Here is a 26069-nt window from a genome sequence, read left to right on the forward strand (position 1 = left end):
AATTTTGTAAGAGGTGTGCAGTTACGTGTACTCTTTCGAAAATGAAGTCTGATTAGTTTTTTCGGTTTTTGAGACTTATGGGGGTGTAATTAATGAAATTGTGTCTACGGAATCGAATAGCCGATTTGGAAGGTTTTTCATTTTTCTTCGTGACGATGACATCATGAAACACCAATCAGTAGACTTCCCAAGAAATAAATTAACAAAATAGATGAGGCGCTCTTTTTTTTGTTGCAGGTTCAGTCAAATGAGTTTTTTTCATGAATAGTGAACTCTGGGTGTTAGTGCTTACTGAGGGAGATGCGGAATGGTCTCTGGCCCGAATGATGGAACTTCTGGATCGAAAGGTAAGTAATTTTACCTTTTTTTTAATTAGTAATCGTGCGGTTTTTCTTCGTAAAATAATCGAGCATTATAATGAAACTTATTGACGGTGAGGGTAAAATAAATAAAACAAAAAGTACTAGTACATAAAATATAATTGATTTATTTATATCTGTATTTATATTCTTTATACCTATAATATATTAATATATCTCTGTCGACTGTGCAGGAAGTAGCACATATACAAACCCAATTTTAGCCAACTTTAAACAATATAGATTAGATTGTAATATACTTAATAGATTAACATTAGAGTTATATAATTTCATTAACCTATATGCTGTATTATATAAGTATATATATTTAAAATTTTTATAGGTACAAGACTTTCCAGCCACTTAAAATTGATTTAATTAATCCTGCATCATAAATACATACATACTGTGTATGGGTTTGCTTACTATACATATGACTGGAATAACAACACATATATCAAACTACAGGTCAGCTGCGACGGCGTCACCGTCGTTATACATCACATCATTAATTAAATTGGATAGCACCACGCCAAGTACGGAAACACGTATAAAAAATACCAAAACTTACGCTTTGGTCCTCTAATTATAATAAGCCCTGTTTAATAATACTTAATATTCCACTCTCATTGGCCAGACGGCTGGGTATCGCTTAGTTTAAGTTTGTAGTGAGCAAAGCGACCACACATCAATTGCACTTAGAGAAAAGACGTAATCCACATCGAAATTATAATTCCTAATATCGTTACCAAGATGGCATAGAAAACTGGCGTATTGGAAACAGTCTTTAAGCGGTTAAATTGCAACATTGACGTCAGTCCGATGCGGCTCCTGTGAGAGTGGCTTGGTGAGCTAGGATTTGTCGAGATTTTTGATATAACAGTCGGTTCGGCAATCATTGTCGAAAAGTGCAAAAGAGGAGAGTAAGGTCCTAGGAGTTCCCCAGTGGCTGTCAGTCGAACGGGGCACACACGAGCGCTGTATTCTACACCGGGCTCCAAGTTCTCGATGGAACACTTCGTGTCAGCGCCTCTATACGCCTACAAACAATTCAAATAGTAATAAACGTTTCACCCTCAGAATTCACCGTCTCACCTCTTTGAAAGTCTGCTCCTTCATCCTAGCCACCTGCACTTGGAAAACAACAGGATCCACAAAGGAATTCTTCGACGGTATCCACTCGATGACACAACTTGTCTGATCTACCTCTCCCAACTTTGGCTGTTTGATTATCGCCGGCGGCGCTATACTCGTAATAAATTCATAAATCTCGGAAAAGTCCCCAACCCCTGCGTCATTTGACGCACAAATCCTAAACCTATAAGTCGTTAATTCATGCAACTTGTTAACTTTGTACGTTAGGGCTGTTCCTTTGTAAACACACTGGAAGTCATGGCTGCGCGAGTTTTCCATCTCCACCAAAAAATGAGTATAATCCACGTTCTTTCCGTCGCCCCATTTCAATTTCAGATAGTTGTGGCCGCTACCAATACATTCAAGTCTTGGGGGTGCCGGGGGCAATTTTAGCGTTGGAACTCTAACCGTGGGCGAGAGAGAGCCGCTGCCTATAGCGTTGACTGCTTGTATTTTGATTTTGTAAGTCGTTTCTGGGTGGAGGTCGTCGACGTGGTACTCCGTGACGGGGCCCTCCGTTACAATTAGTTTGTCGCCAAATTCTATGTTGTAATGGGTGATTTCCGAGCCGTTATCGGGGGGATGAGTCCAGTTGAGCGTTATTGATGTTGGGGTCGCTGCGCAACGTAAGGTGGTTACCGGGGATGGAGGCGCGGCTGGGGTCATTGTGGCGGCGACAGGGGAGAAGAGGCTACAACCTAAAAGAAAAAAAAATTGCGGTAAACCATAGTATTTAACTAATAAAGCAATAAAATATTCAATGCATGACGCAATTCATACGCCAGTTAATCACTTTAAAGAAATGCGTCAACACATTTCATTTGTTTTTCTCATCAGATAGTGTTTTTTCTAATTACGGAAATAAATGAAATCGCAACGAACCTGCCGAGTTGCACGCTTGCACTCTGAAAAAATACGTCGTGAAAGGATTGAGGCCCTTGAGGTCGTGGTAGTTGTCGGGTCCTTGATACGCTACATGGAAGTCTTCGGCATTTTTTGTGCTAACTTCTAGTCTATATTCGTGAATGGGGGCCCCGTTACACGTGGGCTCCGGCCACTCTAGGAATATATGGAATGGTGATTTGCAGACGGTCGACAGAGGTGTGGGAACATCTGGCGGAGCAGCTCCGCTGGTAACTTTGAGTTGGTCCGACCATTGTCCCGGACCTATCCTATTAACGGCTCTGACCCAAAATGCATATTCACATCCTGGATTGAGATTCGCAGCCGTGCATTCAGTTTCTTTGTTCTTGTGTACTAAATTCCGCACGTAATCCGGTGGCCCCGCCATTTCTACTTCGTACTCTAAGACTGGAGCGCCACCGTTGTAGTCTGGTTCGTACCACCTCACGGTGATGCTATTGGATTTCGGTTTTCCGTGGAGTTTTGGGGTGGCGCATTGACCTGGTGCGATGGCTTCCGTCGTCACCGTGCATGGATTTGAATAGTTGCTATGACCACCGGCACTCTTGCAGCTAGCGCGCAACTGGTAGGTAGTGCCGGGGGTTAGTTTATCACAGACAGCTTCCGTTTCGTTACCAGTATAAACGACTTCGTATCCACTACCAGAATTCACTTCTAAAGTATACTCGGTTATTTCGGCACCACCTGTATAGTTCGGGGGGTCCCATTTGAGTTTGAACCAATGGGCGTGAATGCGGCCCTTCACTACAGGCTTCGATGGTTCCCTTGGACGATCGGGCAACGTTTTATAAGTGACCTCGTCCGACCACGGTGATTGACCACCGTCGTTCTCGGCGCGTAATCGAAACTTATACTCCGTAAAATTACCTAAACCCGAACAAATGCAATACGTTTCTCTTCCGTTATAAACGGGACGGTAGTTAGTCCTTGAATCGTTCATTTGCAGCGTGAACTCTTCATCTGTAGGCCTTCTGTTCCAATGCAAATGCAAAGAATTGATCGTGGCTTCCACAAGAGCCGGCGCAGACGGTTTCGTCGGTGGATTGTTGCAAGTACTGTAAGCAACAACGTCAGAATAAGCGCCTTTACCGATCTCATTAACCGCCGCCAGTCGGAATCTATACGGCGTTGCCGGCTGTAACTTATGTATCGTGTATTGTTTCACTTTGCCTCGATGAAATTCCACAAAGTCGCCTCCTTTCCCTTCATCGTACTCCAATATGTAATTTGTTATGTGGGATCCATTGTCGTTAACGCTGTTCCACTTGAGTTGAAGCGAAGTTTTCTGTCGTTGGTGAAGTTTCGGCGGTTGTGGTTGATCGGGTTCACATGGAGGAGTTGTAAATTTGAGCGGATCGGTGGCGGCACCTTGCAATTCGTCGTAGTGCACCTGGAGACAGACGGAATACTCTTGACCTGGCTTCAGATCCCGAATGCGACAAGAGAGCGAAACACCGCTGTATATTGACTTGAATTTCATTTCTTTGCTTTTATCACTAAGTAATACTTCGTAGCGTAGATCATCGACGTCTATCTCGGGACTGTCCGCATTTGAAGCTTCTGATGGTTTTGATGGCGGGGCCCATTGAAGTAAGGCACTTCGGGAACTCAGTTCAGATACCTGAAATTCGAGAAAATTACACTTCTGATTTACTGGACTAGTAATTTAGTTTCTATAAAGCGGAGAATTTACTCAAATTGACGGAAATTGATTTTACAGGTGCTTAATCGGTTGACACGTCACTGGAGTAATGAAATTGGTTACGTTTTCATATTCAAATGGTTAAATAGTTTCAATTTCATTTCTCCCAAGACTCGAAGATTGATGCGTTATTTTTCGACTCTTATTTACAACATCCTGTCTTAATTTCCACTTTACAAACACACTAATTTTCTCATTGTGAATATCGCTCAATCTACAGCACCATTTCATCTGAGTCACACTATAATTATTTTTTTAGGCGACTTAAACTGAAAATGAAATTTTTAGGCCTTAAAAGCGGCCTAAAAGTGAGTCTTTTCTGGCCGCCAACATTTTCGGCCGATCTATGGTGGCGCCATCTATCCATAGTTTTGCATATTACATCAAGATACCGATATTACCCTCAATTTTATAATTATTTGGGTAAAATCAAATCGACAAACTGCTGTAAAGTGCAACAAAGACGTGTTGAATTATTGAAAATGAACATGTCTAGCAGTGCTCCTGCAACAACATTAAAAAACACATTGAACCTAATTCATACAAATTGTGAAGCTATAGTTTATCCGGTGAGAGATTGGAAGATTTCGACATTTGACATATAGGTTGGTAGCAAATTATGCTACAAAATACACTAAAAACACTAAATTCCTACGCGAAATGGGTTGACAGGGTTGTCAGTAACTAGGGTTATTTTGTTATTTTAAATTTCGCGCGTATGGTACACTTTTTATCGCGCAGATTTAGTGACTTTTCTGTCATTCAATCTCTAACCGTACAAACTATACACGTGCTGAAACTGCAAATGTAAATAAAGAAAATATGAACTTTTCTAAAGGATTCATAAATATTTACAATTATTCAGTTGTTATAATTGATTAAATCAATAAATCATAAATAAAAATCAATTAACATGTAAATTTAATGATGTCGCCTAAAAAAATCTTGTGTGTAACACGGCCAAAAAGTGCCATTTTGCCCTCGCCTTCTTACTGGCCTCGGCCATTAAAAAAAGGCCCGGCCAAAAAAGAACCACTTTTTGGCCTTGGTACACAAATAGCTATTTTTACGTACCGTTGGAGCCTGGACGGACGACAAAAAATCGGCAATGATTTGAACGGAATCCTCTTCGTCTGGAATACTGCTTTCTTCGCCGTCCTCCGACGTTCCGACGCTGTTCATATCTTTATCTTTGGCTGACGGCCTCCTCAAACCATTGACCAGATCCTTTTGCATACTGTCTAATTTCTGTTTGTCTTGATGCTTTTTTTTCAGTTTGTTGTATTGTCGTTTAGTTCGTTCATCTTTGTAATAGACTTGGTTTAACGGTGGGGAATGTCCGAGTCGGGTGGGACTAGGTCCTGGATGACCTGATGGGATGTTCGAGTGGAAATGGGACGCGGGGAAGCCCGTCGGGAGTCCTTGATAGAACGCCTGTTGGGGCTGATTTGTGCTATTTCCAGGACCGGCACCCTACAACAAAAAAGTGAATATTTTTAGAGCGACATATGTTAGTTTTTGCTCGGTGGAATAGATAAGAATGTGGGCGAGTGAAATGAGTTTTTCCCCCTAGATGTAAATTACCTTGCTAGCAACTTTATCTTCGCTCTCTTTGGCCATTTCGTGCGGTTCGAGATGTGCAGAATTCATACACGTATGCACAAATAACTACACGTAGGTTGGCAGGCAACGATAGGTGATATGCTCGCTGTTGCTCGACGTCATTCATAAATACCGAAACGTGGAAATGATAAGAGAACTGCAGTTTCCATTTTACGAGGTACTGGACTTTTTAATTAGATTGTTTCATTGGTTGATAACGGCGTTCACGTTTTCACCAATAATCGGCCACGAAACACATATTCATTTGGGGATTTTACACACTTTGAACTCGACGACGTCTGCACGAAATTATTTATCGGCGAAATTTCGAAAGAACATCTAAAATTGGAATGCGATAGCGATTCAAGGAATGTTTACTTTGAAACACAATAAATAACGATATTTACACCACCACGTATAAGTTACGCTATCAACCTTATCTACCATCTGCACTGTTACTTATCTAAGTGTTATACACGATGTTTTGGATAACGACTTCCGCATTACTCATAAATTCATAAGATATCAACAATAGCTCCACCGACGTCTATTCTAGCGAATTTTAGTTCAGACTACTTCCGTGACAGATATTTTTAAGTGTTACGTTTGACAACTTGTTTAAAAACAATAAATAAAGATATGACGGGAAGACATTTGTGTAAAATTAACTAACCATGGCTTTAATGGTTTTTATTGGCGATACATTTATCATTGCGATATAATTTTGGTGAAAAGGTCGACTACCTCTTTCAATATGTCTGCGACCTGGGCACATTCAAAGATCAATGCGATAACTCCGAGCGAGTTCATCGATCTTCATCAAAGCTTATCGAAACTAGGCAAGGGCTAAATTGTCTTTTAAAATAATGAGATTTTTCTGCATGTCTCCGTTAGTCTGAGAGGCTCTGGAAACTGAAATCTGTTGGCACCACTGCGCCCTTTTGACTACTACGAGGTGACCGTATTCAGAAATTTTCTCGAAGAATGAATGCAAAATGACGTAAAACGTCTTCAATTGTTGGAACACATGGAGAAACTTACTTGACGTAACAACCTAATTAGTAGAAAACTACCAATTACAAAGATATCTGTATAGTTATCCAATTTATAAATATGCCAATGATGCAAATGATCGATCAGGAATGCCTAATAAATTCTAAATACATAATGGACGACAGTGACGTGTCAACGTATCTCAACTGTTGCGCTCTACCTCCGAACCATTTTCCATGTAAAATTTATTACCGTTGTTTTTCCGACCACATTCTGGGTGTGTGACAATAATTTATTATTGAATCCGAGCGTTTTCGTGAGAAAATTCCGGCCAAACGGATGACCATTGTTGCACCTAGAGTGCGTGTCAGTGAGTGCCAACCTAATTAAAGAAATAATTTAGCAACGGCAAATCATAAGAGGGCTGATTGATGCCGTCAGACGTGTTATTGTACCGTATCAAATCGGACGATTGTAAAACGGTACTGAGGACGTACGACGCACTTTAGAGTATCCGGAGGCCTCGTGCGGGAGAGACTTCTTGTCTTGTAAATATTCCCATTGAAAACGCTGACTATTGAGAGCTCTTTCAGAAGTGACTTAAGTCGATTTCTTTTTTTTTCTGCTTGCATTGAAACGGACGTTGAGCTTTTGTATCCGATGGTGATGAAGCATGATTTCCGTACGTCTTTTATCATCATCGAGGATTAATTAAGGGTTCGTTCTATCAATCCTATCAAACTTACATAGTGTTGAGGATTATGTGAGGTTAATGGCACGAGTCCGGCTGGATGTTGCGGAGAGAGTATCACATGGCGTAGAGTGCCGCTCTCGTCGACAATTTGTTGTACGACATGACCTGGAGGAACTTGAACTGGCATCGCAATGGGAGGTGACGAATTCGTTGATACCATTGGAACTGTTACAGGACCTGAAGCAAGAAATAATAACGTGAATACTAATAACTGGAAAGTTTCATCGATGATTCATACCGGATTTTCACAAGGAAATTTTAACGATTTGGGCCAAGATGAACCAAAAAAAATCGAAAAATTCTAATGCCCGCAGTGTTCACATTCAAACCACTGAACCTATTTCGGTGTGGAACTTCTAATTATCTAATTTGTTTAATTGTTTTCTAAAACACTCAAACACGGATGTGATAAGAACTTGATAAAATAAAAAAGCCTACGCATTCTTAGTAAAATTCAGAAGTGTAAACATTTAAATGAAGAAATAACTAGATATTATAATTATTATTAGCTCATTATCTTTATCATTTTTTAATTAGCTACTTTGGTTTGTATATTATAATTAAGTTTGACATGAAAGCGGCCACAAAAACCACTCAACCTCATGTTTACGTTTTGGCAATAACAGTGCCATCAGCACTGTCCTTCCAAGAACAAATAAGTGTCCAAACCACAAATAATAATTGGCATACCAATTTAGGCGTATTATAAGTTGTCTCTATAAATTTTCGCAATAAATTCTTGTGAACACGCTTTTAAACTTTGTCAAACTTTTATTGTCAACTCAAGTTGAGTGGAAAAAACCGAAATGATAACTTCTTTGTATCCTGTGGATGGTCTACATGTTATATTTATGCTCGTTGTGATTTTTCGATGTTATCAGAATCAGTAAGATTCTGGTATTCAAATCAAGGCTCATGCTAACATGGCAGAGGTAGGTTTGGTGGACAGGTTGCAATTCATGATGCGCGCAGACTAACCAGTCACCGGGACCAAAGACGTCCTTGACGATGCCAATGTCCTCTAGTTGTTGGTATAGGTATAGGCTACCGTTTGACCTTCTCGTAACGACTTTCATTTCTGAAAAATAAAATTCCGAAGCCTTCCTATAACGTGTTTTCGTTATTAGGGTACAGGCTTGGATTTAAAATGCTGCTAAACTCGATCGAGATGATGGTTTTCTCGAAAACGTTTGGATTTGAATTGTTTCCAGAAAGGTACAATAAACCAGTTCATTTGGTTTTACATTCACATTCACCACGAGATTTGTAACATGTAGACATTCTTTTTGGCGTTACATTACAGCCAGCTTTGTTGCTAGAAAATAAACAGACATTACACTAATTTTTATCGTCTGATTATAAGATTTTATTGGCTTCTAAACAGAATTACCAGTCATTAAGAAGCTAAAGACAGAAATTTTACGTACGATTTGTTCCACTTGAGCCGTCGCTAATTAACTACAGGCGGCTTATAAGTGGTACTTAGTTTTGAGTGAAATAAATGTCAAAGCAGAGCGAATATCCGGCTTCTTTACAAGAAGGTACAACTGTTATCACTATCGATAGGTAAACAAGGTAACTGACCTTATCGTAGACGTCTTGGTCTACCTTACCTACGTGTGTGCTTTCTTCTGGTAGATAAAGTAGTCCCCCACAATGTGAATATTTACATATTTGTGTGGATACCCCATATTCTTACGCAAACAATCCCTTGTTAAGCCAAGAGCTCTTTGATGTGATGGAGATTGCTCGTGGTTTACAGGAGAAATTATCATATTATGTTGTTTTAGTCATATTTTTTGGTATTTTGTCTCTTGGTTACATTTTTTAAATAAAAATACTGTCAACGAGTTGTTTATAATCGATATTAATTCAATTAACTTACATGTGTTCTTTTCCTTGCAACTTTTCTAAAGAACTTTTGTTTGATCTCGTTCATGCAGCCGCGTATGTCACAGTAATCTTGTGTGCGTATTATTAATTTTTTTTTCATTTAAATAAAGTGAAAAGCGAACCATGGCACAAAATAATGAACGTTTTTAATTGACAGCAAGCACACATTGCAAATTTTTAATATCCGGAACATCAGAGATGCGACAACTGCTGTTGGCAACGATATTACGATGAGGATTGGACTGAGCTTTTCAAACGTCCATTAATACCTCGATGGATAAATATTGAATTTAAATTAATAGCTGTGAAAACAAACCGTTTTGAGTACACACAAGACGGAGTAAGAAATCTTTTAACGATTTGTAATTAGACGACATAATTTTCCCATTATCATTGCGGATAAATATTTCTTTTGTGTTTTTATTTCAACCCACACATCCACCCTGTTTCAATGACGTTCGTATCAACGTAAAAGATCGTTTGACGTCAAAAAACATGCAGATAAGTCTGGAGGTGGGTGTAATGCAAAGTGTGATTTTGATTGAATTGAAATGTTGGCACCGATTTTTCTTTAGTGTTTTCCGACACTTAATTTATGTAGCATAAAATTTGCATAAACTTGCTACGAAGAACCTTATCTTGAAGTTTGTGTTAGGTGAAATCTCCAGCTTCAAATATTTACGTTTGTGACCATTAAACGCTCCTACCATAAACTCGCAGTAATAGAGTCGGTATTAATGTAACAAGGAATTAAAAAAGAACAGGTGAAATCTCAGGATGTTTAGTTCAAGGTGTGAGCCCCTTTTGTACACATAATAAAAAGACGTGTCTCACCAAATTCGCTTTGCATAGCACAGACATGCGCAGGACACATCTCAGGTGGTGCCCCTTGAATGAAGTACTGATTATCAGGGTAGTATTCTCCATAAAGGGCACAATACATGTCGGCATTCTGTTGGGTGTCCACGTTCTGCCCTGCCACCATTCCTGAACGACGACTAGCACGATTACTAAGAAACACACCACGAAGTTGCACTTACTACCACTAACACCATTTAATATCGTAACAATGCACCATTATGTAACAAATCACAGATAAAATTTCGGAATAGGCGACTTCGTGCTGGATGGAATCACGTCCTTTACGTCTAAAAAGAGAATAGGGATGTAGTCAAGGGCTAAACATATTTCAAATTAAGACAACTTCAACCCAATTTTGCGTGATTTGTTAGGAAGCGAGAGAAATGTTAGTAGTTAAATTCAGAATTAATTATCTTCCAGGTCCGACTTTGAACAGTTATTTCGTTCGTTTGCTTACTACATAAACAATGTATATTTAGGTAGGGCAACACTGATCGTAACTGTTTTTCCAGCCACGTCACCGAACTATTTTCACGATGCATCGCTGTATTTTTCATGTTTTCGACATCCCAACCGTTCGGAATTTGTTTACAAGTTATCGATTCCGATTCGTGATGATGATTAATGAAGAATTACGAAACGTGCCGTATTGTCATCTTATCAGGTTTGCGTTCGGAATGTAATGTTTACGGTGACGTTTAAAATTTTTACTGCTTTTTAATTGGTATTTTTTGTACACAGGTTATGTTTGTTTATAACATTTCGTGATTATTAGCATTTTTTATGGGCGGTTTTTGCTAAAATCAAACTGGCTTTATCGACAAAATTATTAGATATTGGTGACGTCATTAAAAGTGCATGGCAACCAATGGGGGATTTCCTTTTCATCAGCGACATGTTTGCCAACATTATTTTATTAATGGCAGTTTATTTTCCATCGTTTTATTTTTGCACCTCCAGTCTAATTTTAAAACGTCGACGTGTGAGCATAATAATTTTTCATCGCGATTTGGTGTCATTACGTTTGACCATGATCATTTAAATTACAAAAAAATTACATCTTCCACTTCCGGTAGGACACTTTTGATTGTGTATAATGAGCAATTTTTTTAATATGAGCCTTATCGCAAAGTTCATTCATGTTCTGATGAAATAATCTAATTCCTGACTTTTCGATTATATAACAACTGGGTTGAATGAGTTTATCATCATCTCGGCCCACGTGGAATAGATGACCTCATGACAAATTTCAGCGTATGAATGGTATTTACAAGACAATTCGTACAAAAGCAGTGTTTCAACTCCGCCCATTAAAAACGGTGGTACTCTTACTTTTAGCGTGTCGCCATTAGAAAGATGAAGTGTATCACGGGCAGAATAATTGAATTTTCCTACATCAGCCAATAAAGTGTTTCATTTGTCATATCCGTCTTTCACTTCGGTCATCTTGATTGACACGGATATCTCCCAATCTTGCAACAATTTTCTCTTTGTTTCTTTTTTTTTAACGATCACGAAGAGAAAGATTGTCGGAATGTTAGCACCGAATTCTTTCTCTCGTCTATAATCAAAATTTAACTACGTTTTAACAGTGTTTACTTCTTGCAATTGAAGGACAAGTTAAATTGTAACCACCATATCACGAAACAGTTGTAATTCCGCGAATCATCTTAAGAGTATTGACGTAAGCAAATACCGAGCGTTTATTGGATCTCACCGCTTTGGTTTGTAAATGACTTTTTGTTTGTTTATCATTTGCAACAGGTTGAGTACTTGAGGAATCAGTGCCAATTTTACTTGAACTTGCAACTAAATAAACAGTCTGAAATTAGACAATTTCCTAATCGTATAGCTCCATCGTTGCAGCACTGCCAAGGTCGATCAACAAGAGTTTGTTGTACTCAACCTGAGATCCTTCACTGGTAATAATAATAATAATAAAATCTGTAATCTTTTGATAAAATCGTTTACGACTACTTGAAGATGCTGCAACTGTGGCGAAACGTAAAAACATTTACGACTGTATCACATGTCCTAACAATCAATTAATATGTCTGATCACAGGTAATAATATTGTTACGGCGCGATTCTTGGTAACCTTCCAGGATAAAGAAAGGAAAACTTGATGGACGGATGCATCGTCGTCAAGGAGACCGACTATAGTACGCTGTGTACAAACTATTGGTTTCCGCTGGAGATTTTTAAAAAAGGCAATTGTTTTGGAGCGGACCACGGGAAATTGTTATTGAGAATAATTGCGATTCTTTCAAACAGGAAATATGGTTCTTGCTTTTACATTGAGGCTGCTGGGTTACGTGTTATGAATGGTGAAAGTTGGTGATTTTTTTTAATGTCACCTCCACCATTCTATTGACTGTTGCTAGCTAGATACAAAACGACTCATGATTGGGTTATTACATTTTCATTATTGTGATGCAACGTTCGATTTTAAATAACAAGGTGCCATCTTCTTCGACATGACAGACCTGGCCTGGTTTATCATTGCCTAGAATTATCCTTAGACGAACTTGAGGAAATTTTCCAGCGACTTTCATTCTCGGTATAACAAGTTCCAATAAAGTCGCAAAAACACACTTGGAATAATAATTAATTCTCATTAATTTACGATTAAGATCCCCACCTTTGATCCCACTTCTGTTCATTACCAAACATCCCATTATGTACTAACAAAAAAAACTACTTCCACGGAATGTTTTGAAAGTAAATTTTGAGAATTACAAAGCCGATTTGCATAAAACCGTGGCGCGCTCACTAAAAATATATTTATTGAAAGGTCAACTGATTGTTGAGGCATTTGTGAATTCCAGTTAAGAGAACTCGGATCAGAACTCAGACACTGTTGCTAGGAGAGAAAATCGTGAACTATATTGACATGGGTGGTTGCTCATACCGGTATGAAATATTTAAAAACACACACTATAACAATATTTTGCGTAATTAGTGATTTAATCAACCATTAGTCACGATTCTCCCGTCTTGAAGTGATAAAGTGAGTACTTCATTGTACAAACAAACCGATTTCAAGGCTGATTTAATGTAAACTCAATAATGTTTTGGCGCTGCGTTTAGGGGGTACCTGATTCTTGAGACGTCATCTGCCAGAACATTTCATGCATATTGTTCATAATTCATAATTAATATCATCAGTTTGGAAGGTCAGATGACATCATGCGTCTGGAGTCTTGTGTTCGAGGGTGATATGGTATTTCTATAATTATTGTACGAGCACACTATAAAAGATTTACACATCTGCTCGTTTAATAAACTAGGTAATAAAATAAATATTCATCTAAACACGTCCGATCAGATCGTTATTCCCGTTTATTACTCTACTTCGACTTTTCCAGAAAAAACTCTTCAAAAATAGCTACAAACACAGGTTTTCGAAACTAGGATGAAAGTTAGTGTCTTGACAGATCGTTCTAAATCGCTGTTGTATTTAAAGTTTTCAAATTTATTAGGTTAAGGTTAGTTGCCAAGAATACCGTGGGCAACGAAACGCTAAACATCTTCATGTTCGTGTAGGTAAGGTTAGATTTTATTTGAAGGAAGCTTCCTATCCATTTCCACAATAAAAAGATACATAATTTCCAGTTCTAGGTATCAATAATATCCTATCTATGAATGTTTGTCTATCTTGACACAGTTACATTTAACCAACGATTTGTTTACGATTCCTGAAGAGTCGATTTTAGCACACCTGAGCCGCAAATGTCTATTTCCATAATCTTCATTGTTTTGCGTTTTAAAAGCCTAGAATATATCCCAGAGGAAACAACCAAGGTCGTGGAGGCTCGTATCGCATTATGCGATTGATATTCATTTAAAAATAACTGTTCTTTGTAACGAAATTTTATGAAGCGTGGCATATTACAACTGTTAAATTCTTGGGGTGTGATGGCAAAACCACCAACTTCCTATGCAGCTAATTTCGAGAAACTTTAAACTGGAATTATCCGATCGATCGGCATGGGAAAGTACGATATTTATCGTTCTCAAAGTGCGCAATTCTACTGGGTTTAACCAAAATAATTTCGAGTTTTCCTCTTTTTTTTTCTCCTTTCGATGATACCGTTATGAACGTGTTAAACCACATGCCTGTGATTCATTTTATTACGGCAATCTTAATAGAAAGTGTGGTAAAAACAATACAGATAGTACGCATGTCCTCACTGAACTGAAAAGAATGAAATTTTCGAGAGCAATTAAGTAATATTCCATTGTAGCCTTGTAAAAGAAAATCTTACTGGTTTATTAGCATATTAAAAGTCCGCTTGTTGATTCCAAGTAATCGAAATTTCCGTCTTTTGATACTAGAAGAATTTAGATAAGTCCACTTTATCAATTAACACTCACTCAAGAAAGAATAATATAATTGTCTTGGTAAGTTAAAAAACATTTAGAATTTCCTGACTTCGACATACCGCGTGATTTGTAAAAGGTCGAGGTCTTTTACCGACTGAGTTTTATATCTTGTTGAATTGGTTGTTAAAAGTTCATGACCGGACTGTCTTATTTTCAGTTAGAATTTGACGTATTGTAAAAATACAGATATGACTGTTTGGATTCTGTAATAAATCATGTGTAGAAATGAAGAATAATTGAGAGCCTGTTTACGACGTCATAAAAAAACCATGTTTTATTTACCGAGACTTTCTATGATCTTAGCCAAAGCCATATTTGTTCGCCTAAAGTTGTAGTTACTGCCTACACTGAATTTTCCCCAGTTACAACATTCACGTGAATTCAGCAATATAAAAAGCATCGTAAGTAATTAGTTGCATATTTCACGTTAATGACCCGAAATTTCTACAATTCTTCGGATGTCAGTGACATCGAATTAGTTCCTAATCTATATATCAATAACATATCTGAATTGTTTATAAGTACTAACAACAAGTCAAATAATGATCATTACGACACGGTTTGATGATGAAGAACGGGTTTGATGTTTTTATCAATGCATGTTTACTATTTTACTGAAAATACTTCGTTTCGTCACATTGTAATGTATCATCTCGACTCCATCTAAAAGCCTTGTTTACATAGTTCCGCTCATTGTTATAACCAACCTCACATACTAACTGAAATTCTCATCGAGACTTTCATGTTGGTAATTTCTACATCCGGAAAATAAGTGCGGAATTTGTAAATTTACAAATCGTAAAGAATTGTTTGAATGTTTTTAAAGAGCTGCTGACTACAATTTTCAATAAACAAATTTATCTGTTTAAGTGGAATATTTCGGTCCTAAATTTAGATTCAGAGCCTTTCCCAAGTTTTACAACACGAAAAATTGAAATAAATAAAAGTGAGCGTGAGAAACGAATGTGAGAGACAATTTGAAAATGAAGAGAACGCCACGTGGCCCTTTAAAAATTTAAATGTCCAATTTCCCCAATGATCAGATCATTATTGTTTGACACCGAACCAGCACAAATAACGGAATGTTGAGTGTGACACTCAGTAGATGGGTATGTCGAAAGTATGTCAAAGGTTCTTTGGAGGAAAAAGAATGAATTCCATCGTGTCTACGTCGGAAATACAATTCCACCCTGCGCAAGAAGGAAAAATCGCCGTCAAAACATCGCTGACAAAGTCGTCAATGTATGCGTTCAAGAAGTCAGGTGCAGTTAGGAATGTCATACTCAGAAGTGAGAGGGCGTGTATGTTCTCGAATAACTCCAGGATCCAGGCCATCGGGCAACAGGTTGTTATCATATGTGAAGATTATTTATTATGGATTTGTCGATAAAAGAGAACGACTTTAATCGATTTATTTTGAAAATGCGGCGTGGATTCTTCGCGTTCCTTTCACGGAAATTCCTCAGGTAAGACTCAGCAGCGTTCGTCGGCGCGGAAGAATTTCATATCCATGGTGAAATTCGCGAAAATAAACCGACTGTGGGTTAGGAGATGATTCACTGACCAATTTAGAGGGAAACGTCTCATTGAATATATCCGGATACACCACTTCTTGTGTTTATTTACAGGATTTGCTGGAATATGTTAATCGAAGAGTCGGACGCAATTTTGTTATTAAGAAGGCAACGACCCCGCACGGTTAGTTTACTTTCACCACCCGAAGAACTCTCGCAAAAATTTGATTTTTAATTAACCACTATTTAACACCGAAGAAAGCGCTGACCCCGCCGCGACGTAATCCACGGAAGTCCTTTTAAAATCTTTAAATTCGAGCGAAAAAAGGGGTCGGAACTTTCTTCAAGTACCATGATGGTAAAAGCGACACTTACACTGCTCAAAATTCTCAATATCATCACTTTGACCACCGATTCTTGTACTTTTTGTACACTCACTGATTTCCGCCACGATTTTTGTTAACACAAAACACATATACCTCACATTAGAATCTGACTGATTTGGGTCTCGGGTGGACGACCAGCGGGAGAGTTCAGTTCACTTGCGTACTTACGTGTCGTTGCAAGGCGAGAACCACCGAGAACGCTCGAGAACGTCCGACACTAAAGCACAACTGAATAATAATCGCTGTGGAATGCGCTGGTTCCACTGAATACTCAATGCACTCACTTCGAAATGAAAAATTTGACCTGGATTCTCAATAATTATTGGGAATAACGTATTCTCAAACTGATTTCTAAAGCGATTTTGCGGTAGGTAGTGGCCGGTAATGTTGAGACTTATTCAACTGCTTCGTTCTAGTTTCCTGGTTTTGTACAGTTGGCACTCGTTCTGGGTAAAATGACCATTGAAATAAGTAACACAATGAAATAAATACCGAGCTAATGATACTTAAAGCAGGTGGTAACGTGATCTCTTGGTTCACATGCGACCAGAGCACAAGGAACTCGAGTTACGCTTGTCGAGAACTGCAATAAACAAATTTCTCTTTTAGTTACGTTATTAGGTTGTTGCACCATTCTAATTCAAAAATCCCGCCTTCAGGGAATTCCCCAATGACCACAATTTCGGGAAGTCCACCAGAGCTCTCTGATCGTAAACCTATTAGTAACACTTTTACAAAGAACCATTGATAATAAATCAAAGTGGACTCTATCAATGATCACTTTTGCAACATTTTTTAATAACGGTGCAACTCAAGCAGGCCATGACTTTGGTCCTTAGTTTGGTAGCACTGGAAAAAAGTTCGTAATCAACACCTGTGGGTCAGTCTCAAATTCTTCATTCGGTGTTACCAAAATCGCAGTTACTTCCCGCTGAAGAAGCGTCAAATTTTTCATGACAATTCTGAAGAACTTTACAAATTTATGAAAAACTGAAGAAGTTTATGATCTAAGGAGATAAAAACCTGGAAGCTACAACCTTGAGAAATTAGAAAACGAACTGTGCTACTTTGGACCCAAAAACGAAAAAATCTCAGCTTCTATCATTTGAATTTTGAAACGATTTTACGAGGCCTCCAAAATTATTGTCGATTTTCGAGAAATTGGCAAAGGGTAATGAATCTAATAAACATTAAAATGCACAATTTTACGTAAAGGCAATGACATTTAACCTTTAAATGTCAACCGCATAAAAAATAAATAACGCGGGAAGTCGGACGATCCCCTGAGAAAATCTCACACTCGCTTCAGATTTGAGATTGTAGACGATAAACCGAGGTGAATTTTTTCGCAATATTTAGTTTCAATATTTTTTCTGATCAACGTCAGCTACCTGTATTGAAACGTTTGTCGCAGCTTTTCCGTGTAAGATATTCCACGGATAATACGAAATTGAGGTCTTCTGAAGTGGAAGTTTTTCCACCAGAAATGATGAAATAGGATTTCACATCCAGGTCAACCAACTTTATCAGTGAAATTATATAAGCAATCGGTACTATAGGTCACTAGATAATAGAGTAACCTTATGTTGATATTTTTAAAGCATCTTGTGTTGTTCAGGTAGCGAAAATGAAAATTGCTTTGTGTTGAAGGCTAAAATTCTGTTGGTACTCGTCAAGTGTGACTCAGCTATTACAAGTTTCTCTACGACGTTTAATGACCCTTAATCATTTAAAATCAGTCCTCTAGTTATGATCTACCATACAAGTAAACAGCTATTTTTAAGTCATCGTCCGTTTTGCACAAGTAGTACTTAAACTGTTAAAATTGCATTTCTTTCATTAAAGCAGTTTGCATTATCAAGTGCTCGTAAAATCCATGTTGAAACCTTTATTGCAACAAGTATTTGTTCCCATAGAAACATGCAGTCTACTTTTACCAACGAAAGATTAGAGAATGACGAAATAGCGCGCTAGAGTCACTTTTAAAAAATTCAATTAAGCGCATTTATTAATAAAGGCGAGTTTACAAGCGCAGAAGTAAGTATGTAGGTTATTTGGTTTACAGCAGATGCAAGTAGATGTTTTCTTACGGAAGCAGCCTGCTATAACCTACATACTTTGTACCTTGCACTTGCATAGTTGTCCGAAATTGTACAGTACAAGTTTAGACTAAAACGATGTTGTCTCAATATCAGTTCGGAGCAAATATTTTTTCCAAAAATAGTCCTGTAAATAACGTTTCCATGTCAATTTATCCATAGGAAAATTGAAGTTTCCTGCCATTGTACTGAAAAGACCAGTGGCGTAACAATTCTCGGGCTCCATAGGTCTGTCACGAGTTCGTAAAGTGACATTCTTAAATTTTGTGTTTCCTAGTTCAGAATGTTGTTAATTTTATTCCTGAGAAACCTGCGGAACCCCTGAAGGAACGCCACTGCTACGATATATAGAAATACGCGCACCGTCGGTTTTGTAGCTAAAAATCCGGTTTAAAATATCGCGAATTCGAAAATTCTATTTTTTCGATTTACAGTGGAACCTCGATTAACCGGGTTTGCGATTAACCGTGCTCACTCAATCCAGCTTGGACGATGACTGCGACCTGCCACAGTCAAACAAGTCATGTCAAGCAATGGAAGCAGTTGATCTCCTGAACTTCAGTACACAAAAAAAAATTGATTTTCATGACATGACAGTTTAGAAAAATTTAGAACTGACGTACAAGGTGTTTATAAATGTTTCTAGCATCAAGGGTGGCTCTGGAATTCCTGTCGTGCACATACTTTGCCGCTTTGTTTTTATAGTGAATATAACTATCTTGATAATTATTTATAATGTTATTTACGTCAACGACGCTTCTGTTACGGTTTTGTGTCAAAATTTTTGATTTTCAGGTTTCAAACCACAACTAGAACAGTTTTCTTCTCAAAACTAATTTTGCTCTATGATTGAGGTTAACTACAAACGTCAGTTAAAAAATCTAAACCCACGTTTATAATGAGCGGCAAATTTTTTTGACATTTCATAGCCACCCTTGATGCTAGAAACATTTATAAACACCTAATACAAAACATAGTATTAAACTGTAAAAAACAAATACTTCGTAATTTATCCTCTAAAAACTTGCTAACATGACATCTACATAGACATACGCTAATGTATAGTCGGAATTTTATAACTTTGGTTTAACCGCGCCTACATGAACAAATGACGATTTGAATTTGTCGAATCAAGAAATGGCTAGCCTCCTTTACTCAACATAATCAAAAATTTGACGGTTTAAGTGTCACACATGTCAAGAAGATCAAGGTTTTGCGAGAATTCAATTAATCGTGAAACTTTCGTCGATTTTGATGGTTTCATCTTCTAATGTGTGGACATTTCTACCCCGACTTTTAGCAAATATCGACGAACCATCAAAATTTTGCAGAGTAAATCAGACTTCCAGCTAAAATTCAATTGGCCCAAAAGGTAGACGGAGTTAAACCAAAGTTACAAAATCCTGACTATAGTTTGTAATTCGCTAAAAAAAGTTGTTTCGATTAAACGTGCTTTTCACTTATCCATGTTGCGACCTTTTCCTTCCATTACCCCGGATAATCGAGTGTATGATTCATTTTATTTTGATGGACATTTTACTCTTTTTTTTTAATGTCCCGGATTTGAAATTTAAATTTTACTCCGGTATTATACAGGGTGTTTTTGAAAAACACTACCAAACAAAACACGGTAATTGGAGAAGACAAGTAGAATCAATTCACAAAAAATGTTTTAGGTAGAAGTCTTTTCGTTTTCGAGATAAAATTAATCAAATATTTAATCAAAATTTCCAGTTCGCCACTGGATTAAAGAATTTAGTCTTGATTGCTTAGCAACAATTCAAGATTTGTTCTTTTAAAGTCCATTTGAATAAATTTGGCTCTTATGCAGTACTCTATGAACCGAAATTGTCACTTTGACAGATTCGAGTGGTTCTAAAAAGTTCTCTGCAGTGATCCTGTTTGATGCAATTCGCCTTTCCTCTGCCTAACATCACTTATTACTTCAACAAATGATAGTTATTTCTAACGCAAAGACAATAAACCAATAATAATTTTTGACGAATACATTTCACCCAGGTCAGCCCAGGTTTAACTACTATTTTTTGCCACTTGAATCTGTCAGTTTGACAATTTTGGTCCATAGCGTACTGAGTTAAAGCTAGCGGCCAAATTTATTCAAATAGACTTTAGGTGAATATTTTCATCAGTGGTGTTCCAAGTAAGTGGTTAAAGGTGTTTTCTTTTATATCGTTAAAAAAAATAAAAAAGTAGCCAATTGAGTTTCTTAAGGCAGCGAAAGACCGTGTTTAATTTTTTATAGTGTATTTTAAAAACAGTCTGTATGGTCGTATCACTTCAAAGTTAAAAATAATGAAAAATCTCACTTCTATTTATTTTATATCTGAATACAAATTTAGAACAGCCAAATCCTTAAAATCTGTGAAAAATAGAAACCTTCTAGAAATACAAGTTGGCTTTCTGTTTCTATCTCAATTATAGGTCTTATTAGCTAGAAGGGTTGTTATAATTTTTATGCTACGACCGAAATTTGTGCTGTTTCAATTTTACCGTTATCTTTCAAGCAGAATTCCCTAAAGTAAATTGCAATTAATGTGCTAAAATTAGTCTTTGAAGGTTCTCAAGCTTGTCGAGAAATCCGCGAATGCAGTGGGCGACAGAAAGATTTAGTGGAGTCTGATATAATTTGTCATTAAAACACGCAGTCTCAGACGTGACTGCCGTCATGAATTCGTTGTAGGTGAATAATAAAAGTACTCTGGATCTAACACTCAAATTGTTTCATGATAATTTTATCAACTTACGTTACTGCAATAAACCGACCGGCTGGAGACAACTCACCTGTAACAAAAAATCGTTTGAAAGTCCAGAAAACAATCAACAAATTTGGCACTCACCTCTAAGAATTTCCAAGTTATCTCCGATCTGGAACCTAATGGTAACCCCCGGATTGACATGGAACAGCACAACATATTCGGAACCGTTTTGACTGCTGGGTCCGGCACAGTAATTCCCACCGGAAATTTGGGGTTCGAATCCCGGCCCGAAATAGAATTTTGCAGGAGATCCTGCACCATTAGATCCATTTGTTTCCACGTTATCATTGGGATAAGTGCAATGATGATGAAAATACGTATAATGGTGTAAAGTTGAATGAATGTGATGAGTATGATTGTGATTGCGCGGTTTCCGAATATGAGAATGTGTGGTATTGTTGCTGTTTGTAGTGTTGTTATTGTTAATGGTTGACGATTGTGTTGTTGATGTTGCAGGCTTAGCCTCTGCCATCGGCCCGTCTTTTACCTTCACCATTCGTTTTTTTAAATAGCCGTGATGTTGTTAAACCTGAAACAAAAATCTCTCTCATAATATGCACAATGCACACGTAATTCCCCGATTCCGAGTGATAAATATTAACCCGGCGTCGCCTTAAACGCGGATATTTAGGTTAATTTACAAAATATGCGTAATTATACAATTCGTGACTAAATTAGCATTTATTAAATAACAAATGTGTGGTTTCCAACGGAAATCTTAAACTTGACGTGTTTATACAACGATGAATCACATCAAATTTCCAAAGATTCGTTAAATAAAGTATCAAGCTAACACTGGTGTGAAAATGTTTCGGTATCTAACAGGCAGATAATTAAAATGCAATTTTTGTGTGATTATAGATAACTAAATGAATAATAATACAAGGGAATTTTTAAAGTCATACATAATGGATAGTAGCATGTGAAACATTAAACTTCTCATGATAATAAAACCATTACAGTGCTGAGCTTAATTTGTGAAATATCTAATTCGTTAAAAGCTCGACTAAAATGGAAAGTGATGACATAAACTAATGGTTCTTTGAAAAACTGATAAAAATAAACAACAAACATGTGAACGGTGTCTAAGCGAACGTTGGAATTTCAATTGTGTTGGTAGCTCTGTCTGTCATCTCAAAACCTCTCTTTCGACAGGATTGTCATTATTGACGTGGTAGTGCCACCAACATGTAAATACAAGGTCTTCTAGTCGGGTGTACTATTAAATTATTACATAAAAAATTAATTGTTTTATGCATTACTGGGTTCTGACATGATAATGATCATAAAAATTAATAAAAAATCAGTTTTATTGTATGCAGTTAAGTGTCAATAAGCAACGGTGAGACTTTAATTCGAAACGTGCTAATGCAAGTACTGTAGTACCTTGATAATGTGGAAGTGGAACTTTTAGAAGGTTTTAATATACATTTTTTGTCGTTTGATATGAGAACAGTTCCTTTGGACCTCCAAAGTCGTCACTGCATGAAAAAGTAGCAAAAAATTGAGCTGATATCCACGAAACTAAAAAATTCCCAGCAGAAGACCAGATAACATAATTCCGACAAAGAATCTGGAGAATTGGTTCCAATAATTGATCAACATATCATCAAATAATTACCCAGTATGTATTACGAAAGCGCCATTCACGGTCTAATTAATCTCCGGCGATCTAACTGAACTGTAATGTAGTACTTGACTTCACTGTATCAAGTAACCTTTCAGTTACCACAAGTTTTGATTTTCCCTTTCGAGCGAGTGTAGGTCAGGGGTTGTTGTAACAAGAACCAATGGGCTCATCTCTGCTCATTTTTGCACAATCAGTTACTTTGAGCGTTGGTGGTCTTGATGTTGACGTAGGTCGGAAATCAACTAAAGGACTTCTTTGTTGTTGTTAATAAAATCTTGAAGTCGCATGTTTATCATGTGATAACTTTACCAATATGTGTCATCTGAGATTAGAATTCTGTTTGTGATACAGAATATAGTCTGCGACTATTAAAAAAAAAAGAAGCCACGCCCATTGGACGAAAAGATATCTCCATGATGGGACTGTCTTATCTGACCCAATAAAATATTTACGAAAAGTTTCATTCATGTGTTGATAAATGATAAGTCATGTGCATGCGAGGAATTAATGTCACGAAATCAACAGTTGTTTAGTAATGCATTAATCACCACTTTAAAGCAGTGAAACTGCCATATGCATATGTAAATGAATAGTTTTATGATTGTGATGTTACAAAGATATTTGGAAAATGCAAACGGGTGCTGGTGCATTTCGAAAATGTAACTAGAGCGAAGGAGGCCTTGGTATTAACAATATATTGACTAAAATTGTGTTGGTAACAGTTGGTCGCTAGTCTAGAAGATACGCTTCCAAGGTCCTCCCATAAAAGCCTTAACAATTAGTAGTTAAAACGACTGATTTTCCCACTTGCTTACTTCATTAGTTAATTATAATTAGTGGTTAACATTACGTCGGTATTAATAATAAATAATCAACATACCTGAGTAAAAAGTCAGTATAAACGATAAGTCACTAATTACAACACATGTCAAAGTACATGATAATTTCCTTTTTCTTTTTGCTGTTTAGTATATTACTTATAATAAGCAATAGTCACATATGCAAACAGATTGTTGTAAAAACAGCCGGAAGGCTCCAGTGTTTTTGCATAAAATTAAACTGTAGCCGCAGTACCACTCGCATTGTTGCTTTAACAAACTCAATTCTCAACAACAAAGATATCGTCTTCCGAAGCAATTAGTCCAAGAAACGAATTACATTTTGACAGATTTACGCCCACATGCGGCTGTCATGTTGGTATATGTCAACATTTTTTTTGAAAATTATGAAATAACATTTTGTACTTTTGTTGAAAAAACAAACGGGCGTTCGTAACGCGCTTAGAACTACCATTTTGTTGGAAAATTAATGGTTTTACCTACCGTTTTTTCAAAAAAACATTTCACAAACTCAGAACACACTTACACATTTACCACCATGTTTATTGATTTTTGTTTACGACGTTCTGTATATGCGCAGATGATGTATAAAAGCTGACGTTGAACGGATCTGCACATCCAACTTCTGTCTTTGTTTGTTGCTGGGTTGGGTTGTGGCGCCATTTTGGGGTTCGACGCCGAACTGAGCTTTTACAGGTTTCTGTTTGTCGCGACGAAGTGAGGTTAAGTTTTTGTGCGACGCTACGGTACTGTGCACTAGAGGTCGCCGAAATTTATTTTTTTTAATTACAATAATACAAGGTGTTTATAAATGTTTCTAGCATCAAAGGTGGCTCTGGAATTTCTGTCATGCACTATTTTGCCGCTTTGTGTTCATAGTGAATATAACTATCTTGAAATTTTTTTATAATGCTACTTACGTTAATGACGTTTCAGTTACAATTTTGTGTCCAAGTTTTTTATTTTCTGGTTTTAAACCACAACTAACACAGTTTATTTCTCAAAACTCACTGTACTCCATGTTTGAGGTTAACTGCAAATGTCAGTTGAAAAATTGAAACTCACATTTGTAATGAGCGGCAAATTTCTATAACATTTCGTAGCCACCCTTGATGCTAGATACATTTATAAACACCTTGTAGTAGATTTTGTTATACGGCAGAAAAGTGGTACTTTTTGTCGAGCAATTAAATTGCAGTAGCGAGGCGAAAAGTAGCGTAAAAATTGCGAGACAGCAAAGCCACTTTTCGGCTAAATAACAAATACTACTTTTTGTCCAAAAGTTAAATTCAGTTCCACAACCGGTAATGAGTGAACGCAAATTGAACTACAGGGTGATTTTTAAAAAACGGCAGGCGTTGTAGAATTTTTATTTATGAACCGATTTAAAAAATTAAAAAAACAAATTAAATGACTTTTAATTTACTATAAACTGATGATTTTTCTAAATGTCTTAGTATCTTTTGGGCGATATTCAACTTTCTTATTTTGAATTGGCACCTAGTATATTTTTTTTTGCATAATTTGGAAGATATTAATTTTCTTGATTCAAAAATGTGTAATATATTCTACTTTTACAAAAAAATATTTTTAAAAAAATAGGCAATAAAAGTTAATAAAACCTAAATGCATGGTGTCAATTGTGCAATGAAAAAAACGGGATGGCGTTTCAACAGTATTTTAATTAAATTAGCAAATGTTTTTTCTTATTTGTAATTATTATTGTCTTTTGTTATCAATAATTTCAAAAAAGATTGCCAATCCTTTTTGTTATTTGCTGATTTTTGACATTACAATAACGGTATTGTGTTATTTGACAGCACGCACCTACATTTTATTAACTTTTATTGCCTAAATTTTTTCATTTTTGATAATTTTTTTAAAAATATTTTTTGTAAAAATAGACCATATTCCCCATTTTTTAATGAAGAACATTAATATCTTCAAAATTATGAAAAAAAATTATAGGTGCCAATTTAAAATAAGAAAGTTGAATATCGCCCAACAGATACTAAAACATTAAAAAAAAATCTAAAATCACTAGATTATAGTAAATTAAAAACCATTTAATTTGTTTTTTAAGTTTTTGAAATCGGTTCATAAATAAAAATTCTACAACGCCTGCCGTTTTTTAAAAATCACCCTGTATAAACATGGATGCTTACGCATGTAGTTGTCATTGATGACATTTACTGTGAAAAATATTGGTTTCAAAG

The 26069-nt window shown here is 36.8% G+C and overlaps 1 protein-coding gene across 5 annotated transcripts; it reads right to left on the bottom strand.

Moving 5' to 3' along the window:
• Window positions 1-461: 461 nt before the first annotated feature.
• Window positions 462-24470, bottom strand: mtgo (miles to go). Of its 5 annotated transcripts, none has more exons than XM_088037943.1 (7): window positions 24337-24470; window positions 21466-21913; window positions 7461-7645; window positions 5194-5592; window positions 2376-4038; window positions 1455-2191; window positions 462-1399 (listed from the first exon to the last, which is right to left on the bottom strand). In XM_088037943.1, exons 2-7 carry the CDS (start codon window positions 21878-21880, stop codon window positions 1058-1060), a joined length of 3741 nt encoding a protein of 1246 aa, XP_087894069.1. In that variant the 5' UTR covers window positions 21881-21913; window positions 24337-24470; the 3' UTR covers window positions 462-1057. The 5 variants fall into 5 exon arrangements, with proteins under 5 accessions (XP_087894069.1, XP_087894070.1, XP_087894072.1 ...); XM_088037944.1 differs by lacking the exon at window positions 24337-24470 and adding an exon at window positions 23895-23980; XM_088037946.1 differs by lacking the exons at window positions 21466-21913; window positions 24337-24470 and adding exons at window positions 10196-10509; window positions 16498-16589.
• Between the last annotated feature and the right edge of the window lie 1599 nt (window positions 24471-26069).

This window comes from Gnatocerus cornutus, chromosome 5 (genome assembly GCF_029298725.1).
Source record: "Gnatocerus cornutus isolate USDA-ARS CGAHR chromosome 5, icGnaCorn1.1, whole genome shotgun sequence".
NCBI classification, from domain to species: Eukaryota; Metazoa; Arthropoda; class Insecta; order Coleoptera; family Tenebrionidae; genus Gnatocerus; species Gnatocerus cornutus.

Bases quoted from the DNA above. Each gene is read 5' to 3' on its own strand.
- mtgo (XM_088037943.1), bottom strand. From the start codon at position 21,880: ATGGTGAAGGTAAAAGACGGGCCGATGGCAGAGGCTAAGCCTGCAACA. The intron at 7,646-21,465 runs GTGAGTGCCAAA...TTCTTGCTTCAG, and splicing joins TAACTTGGAAATTCTTAGAG to GTCCTGTAACAGTTCCAATG. The intron at 2,192-2,375 runs GTTCGTTGCGAT...TTTTTCTTTTAG, and splicing joins GCAAGCGTGCAACTCGGCAG to GTTGTAGCCTCTTCTCCCCT.